The sequence below is a fragment of the Antedon bifida genome, chromosome 4 (assembly GCF_963402885.1).
Source record: "Antedon bifida chromosome 4, ecAntBifi1.1, whole genome shotgun sequence".
NCBI lineage: Eukaryota > Metazoa > Echinodermata > Crinoidea > Comatulida > Antedonidae > Antedon > Antedon bifida.
Window position 1 is genome coordinate 23,755,486 of NC_136229.1, and position 17,400 is coordinate 23,772,885.

Consider the following 17,400-nt stretch of genomic DNA (forward strand, 5'->3'; position numbering starts at 1 on the left):
ACAAGGTAGGTAATTTAAAATTAACTTTTATGTTTCTTTGTTTTAAAATTGTTCTACAATTATTTTATCACTCAGATATAAACGATAAACTCCAAATAAGTAAATTTAAGAGTAAATTTTTGAAAACGTAGATTAGTTATTTGTGTAAATTGTGTGTGAATGTATTCATGGTATATTAACATTCAAATATATAATTTTAATGTAATTACCTAATTAAAATAATCTAGCAATTTTGTTGGGAGTTCCTAGAGAGCCAATGAATAAATTATTTCATAAAATTTTCTTTAGTGTAATATCTTGACATGTAAAAATGACATAAAAATAAAACCAGTATTTCTTTATAATCATTTATTTCACTGTACAGAGATCATTAGCAACAATCTTATCTTCCAAAATTAAATGACACCTAAAAGTTTCTTCCAAACAAATTTTTTTTACAGGTACATATTGAAACTTATATTTTATTTGGGATCTCGCTGACTAAAGGAAATGGTTTTCCCTGTAATTAGCGCCATACAATTCTTCTTGCAAAGAAGCCAGCAAGTATGTGTCACTACTGAAAACACAAGACGTATTTGACTGGTTGTTTACAAGGTCCTTAAACTGCTCATATGAGGAGTCTGAGCAGCTTGACCTGCTCAAAATAGACCAGTCTAATAAGCCTGATTGCAAATGTCCTAAATAATTGTGAGGAATCAGCAACAAAATAACATTGGACATTTTGAGAACATTATTAAACAATAAAAATATTAACCATTGCAAATTCCTTGCTAACTATCTCTGTATAAAGATTCTCTTTTGATTACGAAATATTTTAAAAGACAAAAAAATAAATTTGGATATAAGAGATAAAATAATATTTCAATAATTTGAACAGAAAAATAATTTCGTATAACAAATTGAATACTACAATAGTATATCTCTGATTACCATCCACTGCCCCTTTGGTCAAATGTGTTGATGATCAGTGGCAGGTAAATTCACTCATACATCATCTCTGCTAGAACCTGTAGCCATGTCCCGACGAACCATCTGGTAAGCGTCTTGTAGACTGCAGATCCGAGTCAGATCTTTGATAGCCACTTGCTCCTCTGCCAGCAGGCATAGCACCAGTCTTGTATCGTTTGTTGTCACCACTAGAATTGCTAGAAGATGGGCGGTGATCCTCTTTTACAGCCTCATTGGATGCATCAGTTCTGGACGTACCTTGCATTGCCAACATCTGTAGCAGAGCTGCCTTCACACCTGGGGTGGCATAATTGTTTTTATCTTCCTCCTTTTCAGGAGAGTCTGGTGGAGGAGGTCCTAACGGTGTCGGAGGCTTCCAGGAAGAACGCGACCCTCCTTCACTACCACCACCAGAATCAGACGAGGCTCGTGAACTACCATAACTAGGTCCATGATTACTAGTATTAAAATCGGCTAACATCCCATAAGGCCCGGTGCTTGAATGCCCTCCAGTTCTTTCCGTACCAGAGTCATTCTCCCTTCTTCTCTCCTTTGAGGGAGCCCTTCCAGGAGTACTAGAATCGGACTGTGAATTTGGGTTCTCAGCTTTTTTAATGGCACTCTCCGTGACGGCAGCTGCGCTCTTCAACTGTTTGTTCAAATTTTCCAGTAGTTTAATCGTGGTTGCATCTACCTTCATGTTCAATGCTTTTCCCAATTGGTGGACATTCATTTCGGGATGAGTTTGCAGTAACCCCAGAAGCTTAGTGATGGTCTTTTGTGTGGCATCATCACTAGCATTTGAATCCTCCTGTGCTGCTGCTGATGTAGTAGGTTGAGGAGTTCCACTTTTGGAGCTTGATACGTCTACATCACTTATACCTGGTATTGGAACATTATCGTCAGTTGTAAGGCCTAGACCCGCGTCTTTTCTTTGCTGATGCAAAGACTTGCTAGAACTGCTGGATGATTGTTGACTTTTTTCTAATCTTTCCATTCTCCGCTTCTTCTTACTCCACAACTCATGACAATCCTGCCAAGTTGGTAGACTACAGAGAAACCAAAAACACATTTGAAAAAAAAAACATGAAAAATAAAGAGACACCAATAACAAAATTATGACAGACCTTGTGGTTAGAAATCTTAGTATGAGCTTACTTTGGTGGTGGTATCTTCTTTGGGTCAATAGATTTCAACCATGGGCAGTCAAGAGCCTCAACAGCCTGGATCCTCTTGGCAGGATCTAATGTCAACATCTTATCCAATAGATCCAAGGCATTACGTGGTAACCTGCAGTAATAACACATACCATATACAAGTGTGCTGTCATCCACACAAACATCTTACAAATTGTAAACAGATATTAAAAACAGAACAAATGGTATACTCTACTTACCAAATCCAAAAACATATATTTAGATAAAACAGCTTACTCCATCCCTGCTACAATGTTATATTAAATCAACAGTGTTCAATTATTGATACAATAAACAAAATTAATATAAAAACTGTTAGTGGAAAAATAATTTATGAATTTAGTATTTACTTACAAGGCGAATTCATCTCTAAGTCTGCGTGAGTACTGTTTCTTAGGCTTGATGGTGTTAAAGAAAGGTAGTTTAATGACCTCCGGCCAAACTGCAGGGCTAGGTGATCCGCAAACTCTACTTATAAGGTCTAACTGAGCTATTTCCTGATTTGCCTGAAAGATTGGCTTTCGTGTGAAAAGCTCTCCCAGAATGCAACCACAGCTCCAGACATCAATTGATGGTCCGTACCTCTCCTCCCCAAGGAGTAACTCAGGAGGTCGATACCACAATGTGATCACCTTGTTTGTGTATGGACGCGACTTATCGTCTGCGTGATAAAGTCTTGCTAGACCAAAATCAGCTAATTTTATTTCACCCTGAAATTGGTAAACAAAATGCAGTAACAGCTAATGCTAAAACACATTGAAGATTAATTTTTGACAAAAATAAATACTAAGTGATAAGTAAATATTTTACTACGCACAAAAAAACAAATAATATTGAAGTATAATGTTAAAGCAAAATAAATATAAGGACAAAAAGAATGTTTACAAATTATTTAAAAAGAAACAATTTTATTTTATAAAATAATAACATATTTGCAATTATGTACACTTATTTGTTCTGAACTATGGAGAATTTTTTTTCCGAAATAAAAGATGAATGAATGAATGAATAGTAATGTATGTGTTAAATTTATTTATTATTATACAAACGTTTTGTAATTATTTTTAGTAGTAAAATTACGTTTGCGGTACACCAAGTGTTTCCGAAAGGAAATAAAGTATGGTTTAGAATGTTGTTACGCTACAACCGTCTTCATGAGAAACGTTTTGCAAACCTTTAAAAAATATTGAAAATTATTTTATTTTTTAAAGTTATAAGTTATAAGACAAGATTGAAGTTTGAATTAGTATAAGAAAAATAATAACAAATTAAAAAACTGACCTTATTATTTAATAATATATTAGAACATTTAATATCTCTATGTAGAAAGTTTTTCTTATGACAATAGGCTAGGCCATCCAGAAGCTGCTTCATGTAACTTCGTATATGCTCTTCATGAAAGTTGACCAAGCCTGACTCTAATAGACCCATTAGGTCATGGTCCATGTATTCAAACACTAAGTAGAAGGCACCTAAAAACAAACATACAAATATCAATCAATTGAATTAGGAGGAGACGATAAGATGTAAAAACAAAATTGAGTGTTTCGCTTCACAAAAAATAGAAACAATTCAAACTACTAATTTCACTGAAGCAAAAAACTCAACTAGAATTCGTCTCGGAGAGGGATTTGAAAGATGGAAACATGAATATGACGTTTTCGATTCATGCAAACAAATTCGCCTAGTGGATAATCGGCTTTAACCGAGAATTAATTTTAAGTTCACAGAGGTTCTAATATAAAGCATGAGACATTTTTTACAAAAACATCTTAGGCATCGGAATCTATAGTTAACAATGCAAGGCGACGTTAGCAGTTAGCTTTTAGGCCCTGTAGTGGAACGTAAAAATTACATTATCAGGATTTTCCCTTTTATACCAGGTAATTGAAGTTTCACCAAGATTTAAATCTCGAGATTTGGGAGGTGTTCTGAATTCAACATTTGATGCTAACCTTTATCTTTTCTGAAATCCAACGCGTCTTGCTTATCTGTAACTATTTCACGCAAGTTGACGATACTTGGATGATTGAGCTGACGCAAGATCTTTATCTCTCGTATCGCCGTGATTGGGAAACCTTCCTTTTCGTTGTCTAATCTCACCTTCTTTAAGGCAACCATCTCCTCTGTTAAAGACAAAATTGAATGTTTTTATAGACCGCATTCCATGATTTAATATTTCATTTTCAAAAACTATGGGTGGAAATATGCAAAGTGGCTGATGCATAAACCAATAATTGACTTCCTTACTGTAGATATAAAGGGGACACTGTTGGGTCCATAAGTATCCCTTAATAGTTCTACTGTATCCTAAATTCTGGAATTCATATGTGGCGCAAGTCATATTTTTGGATGCAAGTTATACTTTAAATAGAGATAGATTTAGATAATTTAAGAGTGATGTAGTCTTATACAGTATGAGGGGGTTAATAGTACATGACCTGTCATATGTATTTTATGTAACCAAACCTAAGAATTATGGATGCAATTTATATTGGTGGAGGATGAAATTACAAAGTAGGTTTACATCAAATCTTAGCATTTATCATTAACCCAGCCATTTAACGGTAGTCATCCATCATTTTTTAATTATGATCTTTCTTGCAGCCTTACAGTTTATTTTCATTTTTTTTTTTCTGTTTCCCACCCCTTAGCTACATTCCATAATAATCACCTGTGTGTTTATCTTTAGCTTTGTACACTTGTCCATAGGTACCCTCACCCACTGGTGCAATGATGTTGAAAACATCAACACACCTCTCTCCCCACTCAGTCTCCTTGGCAGCTCTTATTTCTCTTTGTACCTTACGGTTCCTCCAAGATGGCACTGCCTCTTTCTTCTTTTTAACTTTGGGGTTCACAACAAGGGCTACTTTTGGCGGCCTTTCTTTAGGTTTGGAAGTGTGCTCTTTAACTGGAGGTGTTCTTTCTTTAGTTCCCAATGACGGAGGTAGAGGTAAACCCATGATTTTATTAACAGTCTTGTCATCTTTTGACCTTTTTGTTGGAACAACTGGTTCTCGTTCTTCATCAGACAAGGATGTTGATGAAGACGACGACATTGGTGTATTCTCCTTCTCCCCAATGACAGGTGGGAAGGGAAGAACAGGTAGAGTTGGTATATGTCCACTTGGTGGCGCCGTCTTTGGAGCTTTTTTTGGTGTGCCTAATTCCTTTGGCATTTCTTCCTTTTTAACCCCCTTTGTTATTATAAGGTTATCCATGTGCCTCGAGCTACCTCTTGCAACAACTTTGTTAGTTTGTTCTTCAATGTTAAGGGCCATTTTATCTGGAATAGACTCGGGTTTAATATCATTTTTAATAGTAACTTTAATAGGAGAGTCTGCATATTTAGTGTCTGGTTTCTTTTTTACTATTTCTAAATTATCACCACTTTCTTTTGGTGGTGCTTTTAAATGGTGGTGACTTTTTTTATTCATGTTTCTTTTACTGATTAATTCAGCTGCCAATGTTGACGCGAAACTTTTGTCACCATCATCTGGACTTCTCCGCCGGGATCTGATTGATGGTGATCTAGACCTGGAATGGTAGCCATGATTTAGCCGGTTACGTCTAGAACTGTGAATGAGAACATTAAGCATCCAAAGGTATAGTTATAAATAAAGAATAAACAAACCAGAAGATTAAATCAAATAGTCCACAATATTTTATATAAAACATCAATCAAAATAAAACAATCACGAACATTCATCAATATTATCAATAATAAATAGATTGTAAAAAATCCTGCAAACAAATTATAATTGTTAAACCTCCTACCTGATATCTGGGGACCTCGGCGAGTCAGGGCTTCTTCGTCGCGGACTAGGAGAATGAATTCTGTTATACGCCATTGGTGGTGAATGACGAGATTTAAAAGGAGGACTTGGACTTCGACGTAAAGGTCGCCTTGGAAGTTCATGCCTCCTTTCATCAGAGGATGTTGGTCTATAAGCACGTGGTTGTTCGGGAGAAGGGCTGTATCGATATGCCCGTGGTGGTTGTTGTTGTTCTACTGGAGACATCTTTCTCTTTGATGAAGATGACGGTCGTGAACGATGACCATGACTACTACTACTACTACTTTTACCTTTAGCAGCTTGACTGCGTTTATGCATTTTTATTAGAGTTCCAGGCGATAAACTTCCTCTCCTTGAACGCGACTTCTCGATTTCAGGAGAAACAGGCGCTGGTGAGTTCTGCCATTGGAAGTTGTCTTCCTCACTACTAATATCGTCATATTCAACTAGTTTTGTCACTTTCTGCAAAAGTATCTTTTCCTTTTTATGACGAGATGGACGAGGCTTCTTATGTTTTTTATGTCGTGTTGACGATGATGGGCTCGGCCTATGATGTGGACTTCGGCTTCTGCGCCGGGTGCCACGAGAACTTGGCATTCTTGATAATTCACTGAAAGAAGAAAATATAACAAGTCTGTAAAAATATATACATACATAAATGTTGTTACTTAATCTAACACCTACATTTTATAAAGATTTTGGAATTAAAATTGTTGAAAGTTAAAAACTATCATTTGTTTATCTATTTTGTTTTCTATTTATTTCCTGTGTGATAATTCTAGTGAACAGTACTATAAGAGTCACTTAACTCAAGTTAAATTATATCATAATAAATTATGAAACTCCAAAGTATTTATGTAGGCTAGCAAAATTTTGAAGGCAAACATTTTACAAAAAAATATAGGACATTCTTTATGCTGAAAATAAAAAATTACTTGAAACCAGATGAATTTTTTTAGAGAACATGGGACATTTTTTATTTACAGTACATTACTGTACCAATAAAGTGATAGCACTTTGCTTTTGATTTCCGACTTGTGCAGATGCGGGTGGTTAAAATGAGAAACAGAGCATCAAGTCTGTTAATAATTATATCACGACCCTCTACTTGAAAACTTTACCCCAATTTTACAAATTCTGGGTATCTTCATACGACATTAATAGGTAATAAGGCATAAATACTTGGGGGCCGCAAAAGTGTTTGCTTACAAAATGTCCATCTTGTGAATTACTTTAAAAGTTTGCGCAGATTACTGTATTTTAATACTTTTTTGTCAAGCCTCTCACATTTCAATTTGGAAAGGTTGGTGGGTATATCCCGGCTGTTTCCCTTTCAATGCGATTGCAAGCAAGAAGACCACCTGATTATCAATCCGAAAAGTTCTTTAGTGACTGCAGTAAACATACAGTAGTGTTTGGTACCAAATAATTTGTTCATTTTTTTTCCTTTTATAAACACATATTGTCTATATTTTACACACACAACTGATTTATGCTTTTTTAAAGTTAAAAATGTGAAATTTCATGCCATGTCAAAGTTCAAAAGCATGTGCTAGTATTTGGCAAGTTAAAATATTCAATAGTGGACACAAATGAGTAGCATATTTAGCGACGACCCCGAGCTAAATCTAATTGTAAATGCACAATAGTAATTCTTTTACAGTACAAATTGCCAGCCCAGTTTTACCGACACATTCGCCGACCGAGTTTGTTTTATGGAGATCATTAACTGGTCGCATTCAGATGCAAACATCAACTTCAAACTGTTTAATTGGATGAGCTTTCAACGGTCGTATTGAAGATTTTTTTTTTTTCATTTCAGTTATTGTAGCGCCTTGACGTAACAAATACTTGGTACAAATAAAACCAATTTTAATTTTAGGCGTGCTAACATCAGTTTAGTAGGCTATGTGACCATATGTTGATTGGGGTTCTGTCTGGCACAAACTGGCTACCGATCGGGTGCACTTTTTAAAAAGTTATCAAAATTTCTTATTTTACAAAGTCTAAACATCTGGTGTATAGAATAGCCTAGATGATGATGATGATAGTAAAGGCATGGGCAAAATCTACGTAGGTCCTTCAGCCTAAACTAAACAAACTTTATAAATGACCAACTTTTAAAAAATTCATACATTTTTTTCATAAAGGTACAAACAAAAACATAGACTAGCTAGAAGTTTACTTTTTTGTACTACGTACAACAAGGTTTTGAAATTTAGCTAAGAATATATTAATAGGCCCTACCTAGGCTAGGCCGACTTGACTACCTACGCCTTACTACTACGACGATAGATTAAAACACACTTAATAAAAATTATGTTATAGTTAGACAGGTAGGACAAATGTTTACTGTATAATGTATTCATTAATTAACTACCTATAAAATGGGCTGCTTCTTAAAAAAATGTTGAGCTCGATGCCGGTGAATCCATGAAATCAATTTTAATGACAAAAAGTCAAAAGCCCTGCAGGAGAATCAGTGACATTTTTTTACAAAATGTTTTGCTTCGGCTTTCTCTGAAAAAGTTTTAGACAGTTCTAGATTAGCTTAGCTCTCGCTCTGTAAGCACAGTAACCCTGAAACTACCTGGTCCTGGGCTATCAGAATGCGGCGACCACGCACAGCGGATAAACCCAGGCCTAATCACTAGTAGGCTACCCCAAAGCAGTTTTCCAGCCTCTCTCTCAAATTTTTCTCTCGGTAGTTGAGTTGGGCTCGGCTTACCTACACAGCAATTTTTTAGTGTCTTTATTGTCAAGTATTTTCACAAATTATTTCCAAATACGTCTTCTGTTCATAGTATCCAATGAATTAGTCAAACTTAGCAGCAAACAAACATATAAAATGTACTTGATTCATGACATTTTCCAATTAATTTCCAATGAAAAAAACCCGAAATCTTGTCTTGTTTCTCGTTACATTGGGTCGGCAAAAAACCCGTAATTTCTGCTTGTAAATTATGTAAATATGAAACAATCTTTCTCTCGCCGTACTCTTGTATGTTGATTGTTCATTTTAAATCACTTATATATTATATTTATTGCTGATTTTCGTGATAAAATTCGATTTTTGTCTTAAAATTTTGATTCTTATTTTCCTTCTTACAGTCAGCAATTTCAGGAACTCAGAAGGATTGTGGGTTGGAAAAAACATCGCCTACGTAGTTGAATGACGTCATAGATATGGTTCCCGGTGTTTTTTCCCAGGGTCGTTTTCACGTTTTTGGCCCTAAAACTAGCATTTTTCACTTTTATATGAACATTTACAATAATGTCAAGTATCAAGCAAGTAAAAGGTATTGAGAAACACACTGTACTCTTAATATTATTAGTATTTATAGGTAATCTGCCAAATATAGGTTACTTATTTAGTTAGGCCTAGGCCTAGCTATTCCTTTCACCAGCACTATCATAGTCTTTTGAATGGGTTTTGGTGCCTGGAAAACGAGGAATTGAAATATAGGGTAGGCTAGGCTAAAAGTTAGCGTATGGGTTTATTAATATTGTACGGCAATATATATTATTCGTATTTTGCTTGTGTGTATTTAATTTTCTCAGTGTATATATCATTAATTCATTAAATATTATATTTAATTAAGAAGAGTTTACCTAACCTAATTAATTCAGCGTTAATTTTTCAAAACCTTTTCTTTCATAGCTGTGGACTCGAGCACAGCAAGACGGATACAACTCAAGCTTGAGCAGCCTGTGCAAGGTATTAATGCACTAGACCTACAGGGATCTGGAGACAAAGATCATGTGGTGGTTGCTGGAAGAAATGGTAAAGCCATCTCATTCTCCATTTAATTCCATACAGGTGCCAACAAAGCATCCCCAATAGATCTAAAATGCATCAGTAACAGGAGCCAATGCTGATTTGGTTTGCTGAGATGGCGTGCAAACTGTGTTGTGTTTGAGGAGGCCCTCTGTATAGTCTCTAGTTAGTCGGTCTGCGACAGGTTAAAATTCCTCACTAGTTATGTACAGTATCTCTAGAATCTAGATAAGCCCACCATAACATTATAAGTAATAATTTTCAATTACAATTGTTTTATTTTTCAGTATTCAAAATCTTTAAAGTTGAAGATAATCGCTTTACAGAGAAGATGGATTTAAGAGTGGGCAAAATCAACTTGAATCTAAGCTGTACCGATGTAGTCTGGCATCCCTCACAAGGTACTAATTGACCATTGAAAACATTCTGCAAAAAAACACACAATCATTTGACAGTGCAATCATATGACATCAGTAAATGTAGACAACTTTATTACATCTTGCTAAATTCAGTTTGTTTCATGTTACTTTAGCACATATTTTGGCAAGCTGTGCAACAAACGGAGCTGTTTTAACGTGGAACCTAGAGAACATGCGTAGGTCCAAGCAAGATAAAGTATTGACGGACCATTCACAGACTGTAAATAAAGTCTGTTTTCATCCCAAAGAACCTGACATCATGTATAGTGGTTCCAATGATCAAACAGTCCGCAGCTTTGTAAGTTTTTGTCATATAGCATTATAGCAAGGGTTATTTAAATGATCAAATGTTGCTCTTTTATATGCATATCCAGGAGGTTAGTTAAAATGACATTACAAACTACTTTTTGATATCTTTTTTTACCGACTATAAATATTATGTTAATGCTCCCCTGTTTATAAAATCCTAGATAGGCACAAGATTTTCATTTTAAAATTTATTTTCAGGATCTGCGGCAACCAGCAGAAACGGCGTGTGTGGCGGTTTTTAAAGCTCAAGACCGTGTTCGTTATGTAGAGTACGATCCTCATCACTATTTCAACTTTGCCTCAGCGACTGAAGCAGGAAACATCATGGTAACAAGTTTATTAAGAAATTTTAATAAGTCAAACATTAAAAATTAAACTTCATTAAAACGTCTCTATGTGATAATATTTGTAGTATAATTAATTAAGAAATTCATTCCAAAGGATTATTTAATTAATCAATTTTAGATATGGGATTCTAGACGGACGGATAAATATATTCTTCAATACACAACACATTTTGGGCCAACGTTTGGAATCGCTTGGCACCCAGATGAAAAAAACAAATTAGCAACCTGTGGCAGAGATAAATCTATTAAGGTTGGTGAAGATATATTATGGTTATCATCAGGTGTTTCTAGGGAAAGATAAATGACTGCATTTGTGCAAAGCTAACAGTTTTATTAATATTTATGTTTTTTGCACACTCTCTACCATGGTAATGAATAATCTCTAGCCTGGGATCTTGTGTTCAATGTCCATTTACCCCTGTATCCCCTTTGTAAAGCTAATCATCTGCTACTAATAATACAATTACCCTATATGACCAAGTACAATCCCATGCTTGAGAGTATAGTCCCACCCTCTTAGGTTACATACAGTGTGGACAAGAATTTTATCAATTGTTAATGCAATCCGAATATAATCCCACCCCTAACTCAAATGTCTTACCCATACACCCATGGGACTATACTTGGTCATATAAAGTAATATATTGTTTGAAGGTTTGCATGGCGAAATCAGTATGTTTATATAAAGTTGTATGCAGTTCTGAAAAAACTAATGTTGAGTTGCTCCTCAAACTCAAATAGAAACTCAACAGTCTTTTTCAAAACTATATATACATGGTGTCCAAGCAAGCATTATATTATGATATAAGATAATTACATTTTTGTCTAATATAGATTTGGAAGTGGGATGGTTATAGTTTAATACAGGAACATGTGATCAACACATTTGCACCAGTTTCCAATATCAAATGGCGTTCTCAAAAAAAGTACCACATCACCAGCTGTTCTTTAAACATAGATAGAAGTATTTACATTTGGGATGTTCGCCGCCCTTTCATTCCTTTGGCTTTGTTTGAAGAACATAAAGACGTAGTTACAGGTATGGAATGCCAATTAAGATGTTACAGGTATAGATTTGCAATTTGAATACAGTACAGAGACCATTAAAATTATTGTGCCTAAATATATTTCACATGGTATTACCATGGATGTAATTGCTAAGCTCATTTTTTAAGGTCTACCACCTAGCCTATTTTCCACACAATAAAGCACTGGATAACCAAAAGCTCTCTTTTGTCCACATTTATTATGTTTGTTTACCAATATTTTCTTGTTGTTTTTATATGTGAAGGCCTCGCGTGGAGAGAAGACGCACAAACTTTTATATCAGGGGGTAAAGATAGTATGCTAATACAACATGTGTTTAAAGATGGGAAGAAACCAGAACAAGATGCTGTGAGTATAAATAATAGTCATCTACTTTGTACAAAGCAACACAATATTGCATGTTCAATTTGTTTTCTACTACAAAATAAGTAAATGTGAGGGAATAACCTGAGCTGAATTGAGCATAGGTGTTGACGGCACATAAATTAACTTTCTTCTCTCCTTCATGTCGAGTGCTGCCACACTGAATGGACCAGTACACCAGGGAAACCCCCTATTCTTCCAAAAGATGAACTGAGTTCTTTAAAGTGCACACAAGCCAGATGTGTACACTGGATCATCAGTTTTAAGTTCTTATCTGAGAAGACTTGTTCTACCACCAGGTCAAGGAGTGCTGTTGGTATAACTAGCTAGCTACATTGCCCATGCCTTAACCGCTCGACAAACTGCTAATATAAATGTTTAAAATAATTTCTTTGTCATTTTTATTTTAGAGTCCAGTTGGTGTTGGGATGAACATATATGGTACAATCTGTCAAGCCGTTAGCAGGCATGCATTCAAACCAGACACTGCCTCATCCAGTTATCAGAACACTCGCCGTCCAATGTCTTTCCAAAAACATGACACTGTTCCTCTAACCAAAGATTTCGAAAGCAAGATTTTTGTATATGACACAATAGATGATAAGGTATGTTTCATATGTATACTTATTAGCATATTTAATTCAATAGAGGATATCTCAGGGGTTAGGTTCAGAACTAAAGCTCTGTCTACACTATCAAACTAGTTTGACAAAAGAAATACGGTACTAATATGCCCAAATATGAAAGTGATATGACACCATCATGTCCATATATGGGCAAATACCATTTTTTGGTCACATAAAGTTTGATAGTGTAGGCAGAACTTAAACATCCTACATTTTTGACAAATATAAATATTTTCTGTGATATTTTTCTTCAGTTTCCAGAAATATTTTTAGAGACTGCAAAGGGTTATAAATTGAGAGGTGTTCCTTTTGAGCAACTCTGTGAGCATAATGCAAAGATTGCTCAGAGTCTGAGTCGCCACCAAGTTGCTCAGACATGGCTCATGCTCAAGACCTTCTACACCGAGTCGTCGAGCACGATTAAGAAACCAGTTCCGACATTTGGAAAAGTTACAATATTGGAAACCACAAAAGGTTTGGGAGAATCTGAGAAAGGTATTATTATCCTTGTCACGATTTTCTTTAATATATTTTATAGTAGAGACTGAGAGGCTACTATGTTCTTTTTTACTCCATATATCTAAAATAAAATGCCCCACAAAAATATGTACCTTAAATTTTAAACATTTATTTTCTTACTACCAAAACTTTGTATAAATATATCCCATGAGAAAAGAAAAACTAAACGATGACTGTATTATTATTATTTTGTGGATCTATGGGCCTGTGGCCAAAAGATATGTAAAGGCAGGCAGCATTGCCTGGAATGGATATAATGTTATATATATCCCATGATATTTGTTAGACCTTTGGCCTTAAATTATAATATCAAATTTGTATAATACAAATATTGAATTTGAATCAAAATAATAATATTAACACATTACACAATTTATATCATAATAGATATAAGCAATTCGACGGATAAAATGTTTGACCTTTAGCCTTTAACTATAATATTAAATGTTTATAATATTGAATTTTAACCAAAATCATAATAACACTATTACAACACTTTCTATCGTAACAGATCTAAGCAAAGCAACAGACAAAAAGTTATCGTTGACAACATTAGGCGGGTTAGACTCGACCACAGGTATTACGTCTGATGAATCACAAAGTGATAGCGAGTTGGACCCTAGCAACAGTACCTTCGTTCAGACGAACCATAAAGACAACCAGCATCAACAAGGAGGCTTCTTCTATCAAGAAAGCGATGACGATGATGAGTATGGGGAGATACAAGGCACGGATGGACAGGATGACTTTGACCTGCCCTCAGAAGCTGTTCAACAGCGCCATGAACTCATTGACAGGTAGCCTACAATATTTTATTCATTTATATAAATACTTACTAACATTGCACAATAAATAATAATAATTTATTAATTTATATTGCAAATTCCATAAAATGTATAAAAATATTAGAATTCAACAATAAAATATTTCATAAAAAATTGAAATGACCAATAGGAGGATTAAAAATAAAATATCACAATTAAAATTCATTTATAAAGTAAAAATTTTAAAATGACAGGTATTGGTAATTTAAGCTTTAGAACAAAATAATGTTCCCAAATATGTAGCTAACTGGGCCTAAAGCTACACTATCAAACTTTTTGACAAAAAGAGTGTGATGTGCCTAAATATAGTAGTGATATGACATCATCATGTCAATATATAGGCATATCACATTTTTTTGTCACATAAAATTTGATAGTGTAGACTGAGCTTAAGAATGGAAGGTAATTGCAACATCGAAGTATTATGTGCTAAAATGTTTAATATTTGCTGAAATAATTCTTTTGATATACATTTGTTTTCCTATTTCAGACCATTATCACCAACTTTATCAAGGGACCGGTCTAGACCAGAATCTCCTATCAGGTAATGTGTTAGCAAATTTGAACAAAAATTACACACTAAAGTCTAATTTTGATATTATAGTAAAAAGTAAATAGTTAATAGCCAAAAATAGATACATGATGTAGAGTTTTAATTTACAATATTTTAATTTCTAGTACTGAGGAAACTGAGGTGTCAAATGCAGTAATTTCAAAGCTATCAGAAACTGTGATACCCTCTTACAAGTCAAACTTTTCTGGACTACAGTTGATGGCCAGGTATCAGCCTATCATAGTGGACATGTTGAAATTCTATGCTGAACAGGTTAGTGCTTTTAACTATATCTATCTTGTTGACATAGGTCAATTTCATGCTTTTATGCAAGTTCCATTTCTTTGTGTGGAAGTACCATATGAACTGTAATGAATGCCCTGGTGCTGTCGGCCATTTGAAGTGAGTCAAATAGCCAAGGGATTAAGGCAGGGACACCATTTACCATACCTAAAGAGCTAATATTCGCATGGGTTCGAGGCCGACTAGCTCCTAGTTCTAGTGGTGGAACAAGTCTTCTCGGATAAGGACTATAAACCATAGGTCCAGTGTATGCAGTTATAACCTGTGTCCACTTTAAAGAACCCAGTTCATCATTCGAGATGAGTAGAGGGTTGCTGGTTCACAAACTAGCCCCTGTGTCAGTGGGATTACCACCTATCTGATAGGACAGTGATTAATTTACTATTGGTACTGTAATCCTTGGCCACATATGCCTAAAGACATAAAACTTAAAGAATGAAAAGTTTTTTTGTTGTTGAATGGCATTTTTTTTCAAAAGTTGGGTGGAGGGTGGGAGATGAGTTGTGCTGGGTCAATAAGTTCTTTGAACAATTTAATCTGCAAGGTACATCCCTGGCCTCCGACTGTTATTTTAACTTTGCTTTATTTGTTGCTGGTAAATGATAGTAAATGATTTGTATTAACATTTATATAGCCCATGTGTTTACATCAATTAATACCATTGCTTAAATTGCTTGAAATTAAATATCTTCTACTCAGTCTTTTAAAGTCTGGCCAATCAATCATCATTGATAAGAGCTGTTTGTTTAATTTAATAGGGAGATGTACAGATGTCTGTGTGTGCTCTGATCGTGTTACAAGACAGAATAGAAGGAGAGATAGATGACGAGATGCAGGAGCATTGGTTTACATCGTATATTGGTAAAATATTGTTTGTAAACAAACACATTTCCTGAGTTAAAAGTTGAGAATAATGTTTACTCTAGTCTAGGTGGTAGATGGTGATTCTGCTCAATGTTCATTAAAAAAAGAAATATATTTTGGCACACATGGCATGCCATAACTATACTTGTGGTGGAATCTAGTTTCGAAAAAAAACCCAATAAAACAAAGCTCATCCATATATGGACATGATGATATCATATCACTACCATATATAGGAATATCACTACCATATGTGGGCACAGCACATTTTTTTGTCATATACACTTTGATAGTGTAGACAGAGCTTTACACTACATTTTCATTATGAAAGCTAAAATATTCCCGAATAAATAATAATAATTTATATTCTTCCAGATCTTCTTCATCGCTTCAAACTGTACACCTGTGCTAATGAAATAATTAAGTTATCCAAGTTAGAAAAAGTTGAAAGTATGAATCAGGTGAGAGGCAAATCACATTTTAGAATCGTCTGTTGCATATAAACCCAAATAAAAAAAAAAGGCAAATTACTGAAAGAAATGTCAATGCTGTGGGTATCAGTGGTCGGAAATCTGTCAAAAATGTTATGTTATTGGAATATTCTACTTTTCAGTTGTCCACAATTATCTACACAAAATGCAATAGGTGCCAGCATGATCTAGCCACCTGTGGATGGGCTTGCAGCAACTGTAACCTGCACACAAACACTTGCTCTGTGTGGTAAGTATGATGAACATTATTACCCCTACAAATAAAATGTGTGTGAAAGAACATAAGCCATTGAGGTATTAAATTGAACTATAATATCTCTATGCATAAGCACATTAGTTTGTGATATTACATAATTATTCACAAGAAATTTTAAGTGTTCTTGGCTAGGAATGGAAGAACAGTTTTAGCTATCAAACATGTGCTCTATTATGATAAGAAATGTTGGATACTGGACTCCTTGATGGAGGAGGTAGAGGACGTAAGAGTAGGCCTACAGAAATTAAAATATATCATTTTCTCTTTGTATTGCAGTCATCTACCTGTGAAGGGCCTGTATGTATGGTGTCAAGGATGTAGCCATGGTGGTCATCTATCGCACATTTCTGATTGGTTGAAAGACAATAAAACATGCCCTACAGGGTGTGGTCACTTGTGTGAATACGTTTGATTGGCCAATGCTTCCATTAATGTTGACATACCTCATTAATGCATTTGAGCTGAGATCATTAAATATATAGCACTATTATTTTGGTATAGAGAGTGTGGAAAATAAGAACACAGAACTAAACCATTTAGTAGACCTTTTTAATTAATTTTATTTGGCCATAAGATAAATTATAATCTTGCAGAAAAAGATTTTTTTTTCTCCTCGAAATAAAACTATGGTATTAAATATTTTGTTTTAGATATCTCATATATTTGTGCAATATTTTTATATCTATATAATAAAATTCATGATTGAAATGGTGTTTGAGTTTGTTCTTTTTAATATTTGAACTGTGTTGGGTGTGGT

General features: G+C 34.7%; 2 protein-coding genes across 2 annotated transcripts; one reads left to right on the forward strand and one right to left on the reverse strand.

Moving 5' to 3' along the window:
- Window positions 1–318: 318 nt before the first annotated feature.
- Window positions 319–9,076, reverse strand: LOC144840039 (uncharacterized). Its single transcript, XM_078695670.1, has 8 exons — window positions 8,325–9,076; window positions 5,925–6,554; window positions 4,819–5,723; window positions 4,100–4,270; window positions 3,426–3,616; window positions 2,499–2,854; window positions 2,107–2,238; window positions 319–1,997 (listed from the first exon to the last, which is right to left on the reverse strand). The coding sequence occupies exons 2-8, from the start codon at window positions 6,539–6,541 to the stop codon at window positions 1,001–1,003; spliced, it is 3,369 nt and encodes a 1,122-aa protein (XP_078551796.1). The 5' UTR covers window positions 6,542–6,554; window positions 8,325–9,076; the 3' UTR covers window positions 319–1,000.
- Window positions 9,077–9,139: 63 nt separating this feature from the next.
- On the forward strand, window positions 9,140–17,312 carry LOC144840040 (GATOR2 complex protein WDR24-like). Its single transcript, XM_078695671.1, has 17 exons — window positions 9,140–9,243; window positions 9,606–9,728; window positions 10,010–10,123; window positions 10,255–10,439; window positions 10,649–10,777; window positions 10,916–11,047; window positions 11,632–11,836; window positions 12,089–12,192; window positions 12,618–12,812; window positions 13,088–13,328; window positions 13,864–14,149; window positions 14,667–14,720; window positions 14,855–15,002; window positions 15,791–15,893; window positions 16,272–16,357; window positions 16,510–16,616; window positions 16,920–17,312. The coding sequence occupies exons 1-17, from the start codon at window positions 9,219–9,221 to the stop codon at window positions 17,053–17,055; spliced, it is 2,373 nt and encodes a 790-aa protein (XP_078551797.1). The 5' UTR covers window positions 9,140–9,218; the 3' UTR covers window positions 17,056–17,312.
- The last annotated feature ends 88 nt before the right edge of the window (window positions 17,313–17,400 follow it).

Excerpts from the sequence above, each read along its gene's own strand:
- LOC144840040 (XM_078695671.1), top strand. The coding sequence starts at position 9,219 with ATGTCAAGTATCAAGCAAGTAAAAG. Across the intron at positions 9,729-10,009 it reads GGTGGTTGCTGGAAGAAATG|TATTCAAAATCTTTAAAGTT; the intron begins GTAAAGCCATCT and ends TTTATTTTTCAG. Across the intron at positions 14,721-14,854 it reads AGACCAGAATCTCCTATCAG|TACTGAGGAAACTGAGGTGT; the intron begins GTAATGTGTTAG and ends TTTAATTTCTAG.
- LOC144840039 (XM_078695670.1), bottom strand. The coding sequence starts at position 6,541 with ATGCCAAGTTCTCGTGGCACCCGGCGCAGAAGCCGAAGTCCACATCAT. Across the intron at positions 5,724-5,924 it reads CCGAGGTCCCCAGATATCAG|TTCTAGACGTAACCGGCTAA; the intron begins GTAGGAGGTTTA and ends TCTCATTCACAG. Across the intron at positions 1,998-2,106 it reads AAGAAGATACCACCACCAAA|TCTACCAACTTGGCAGGATT; the intron begins GTAAGCTCATAC and ends GTTTCTCTGTAG.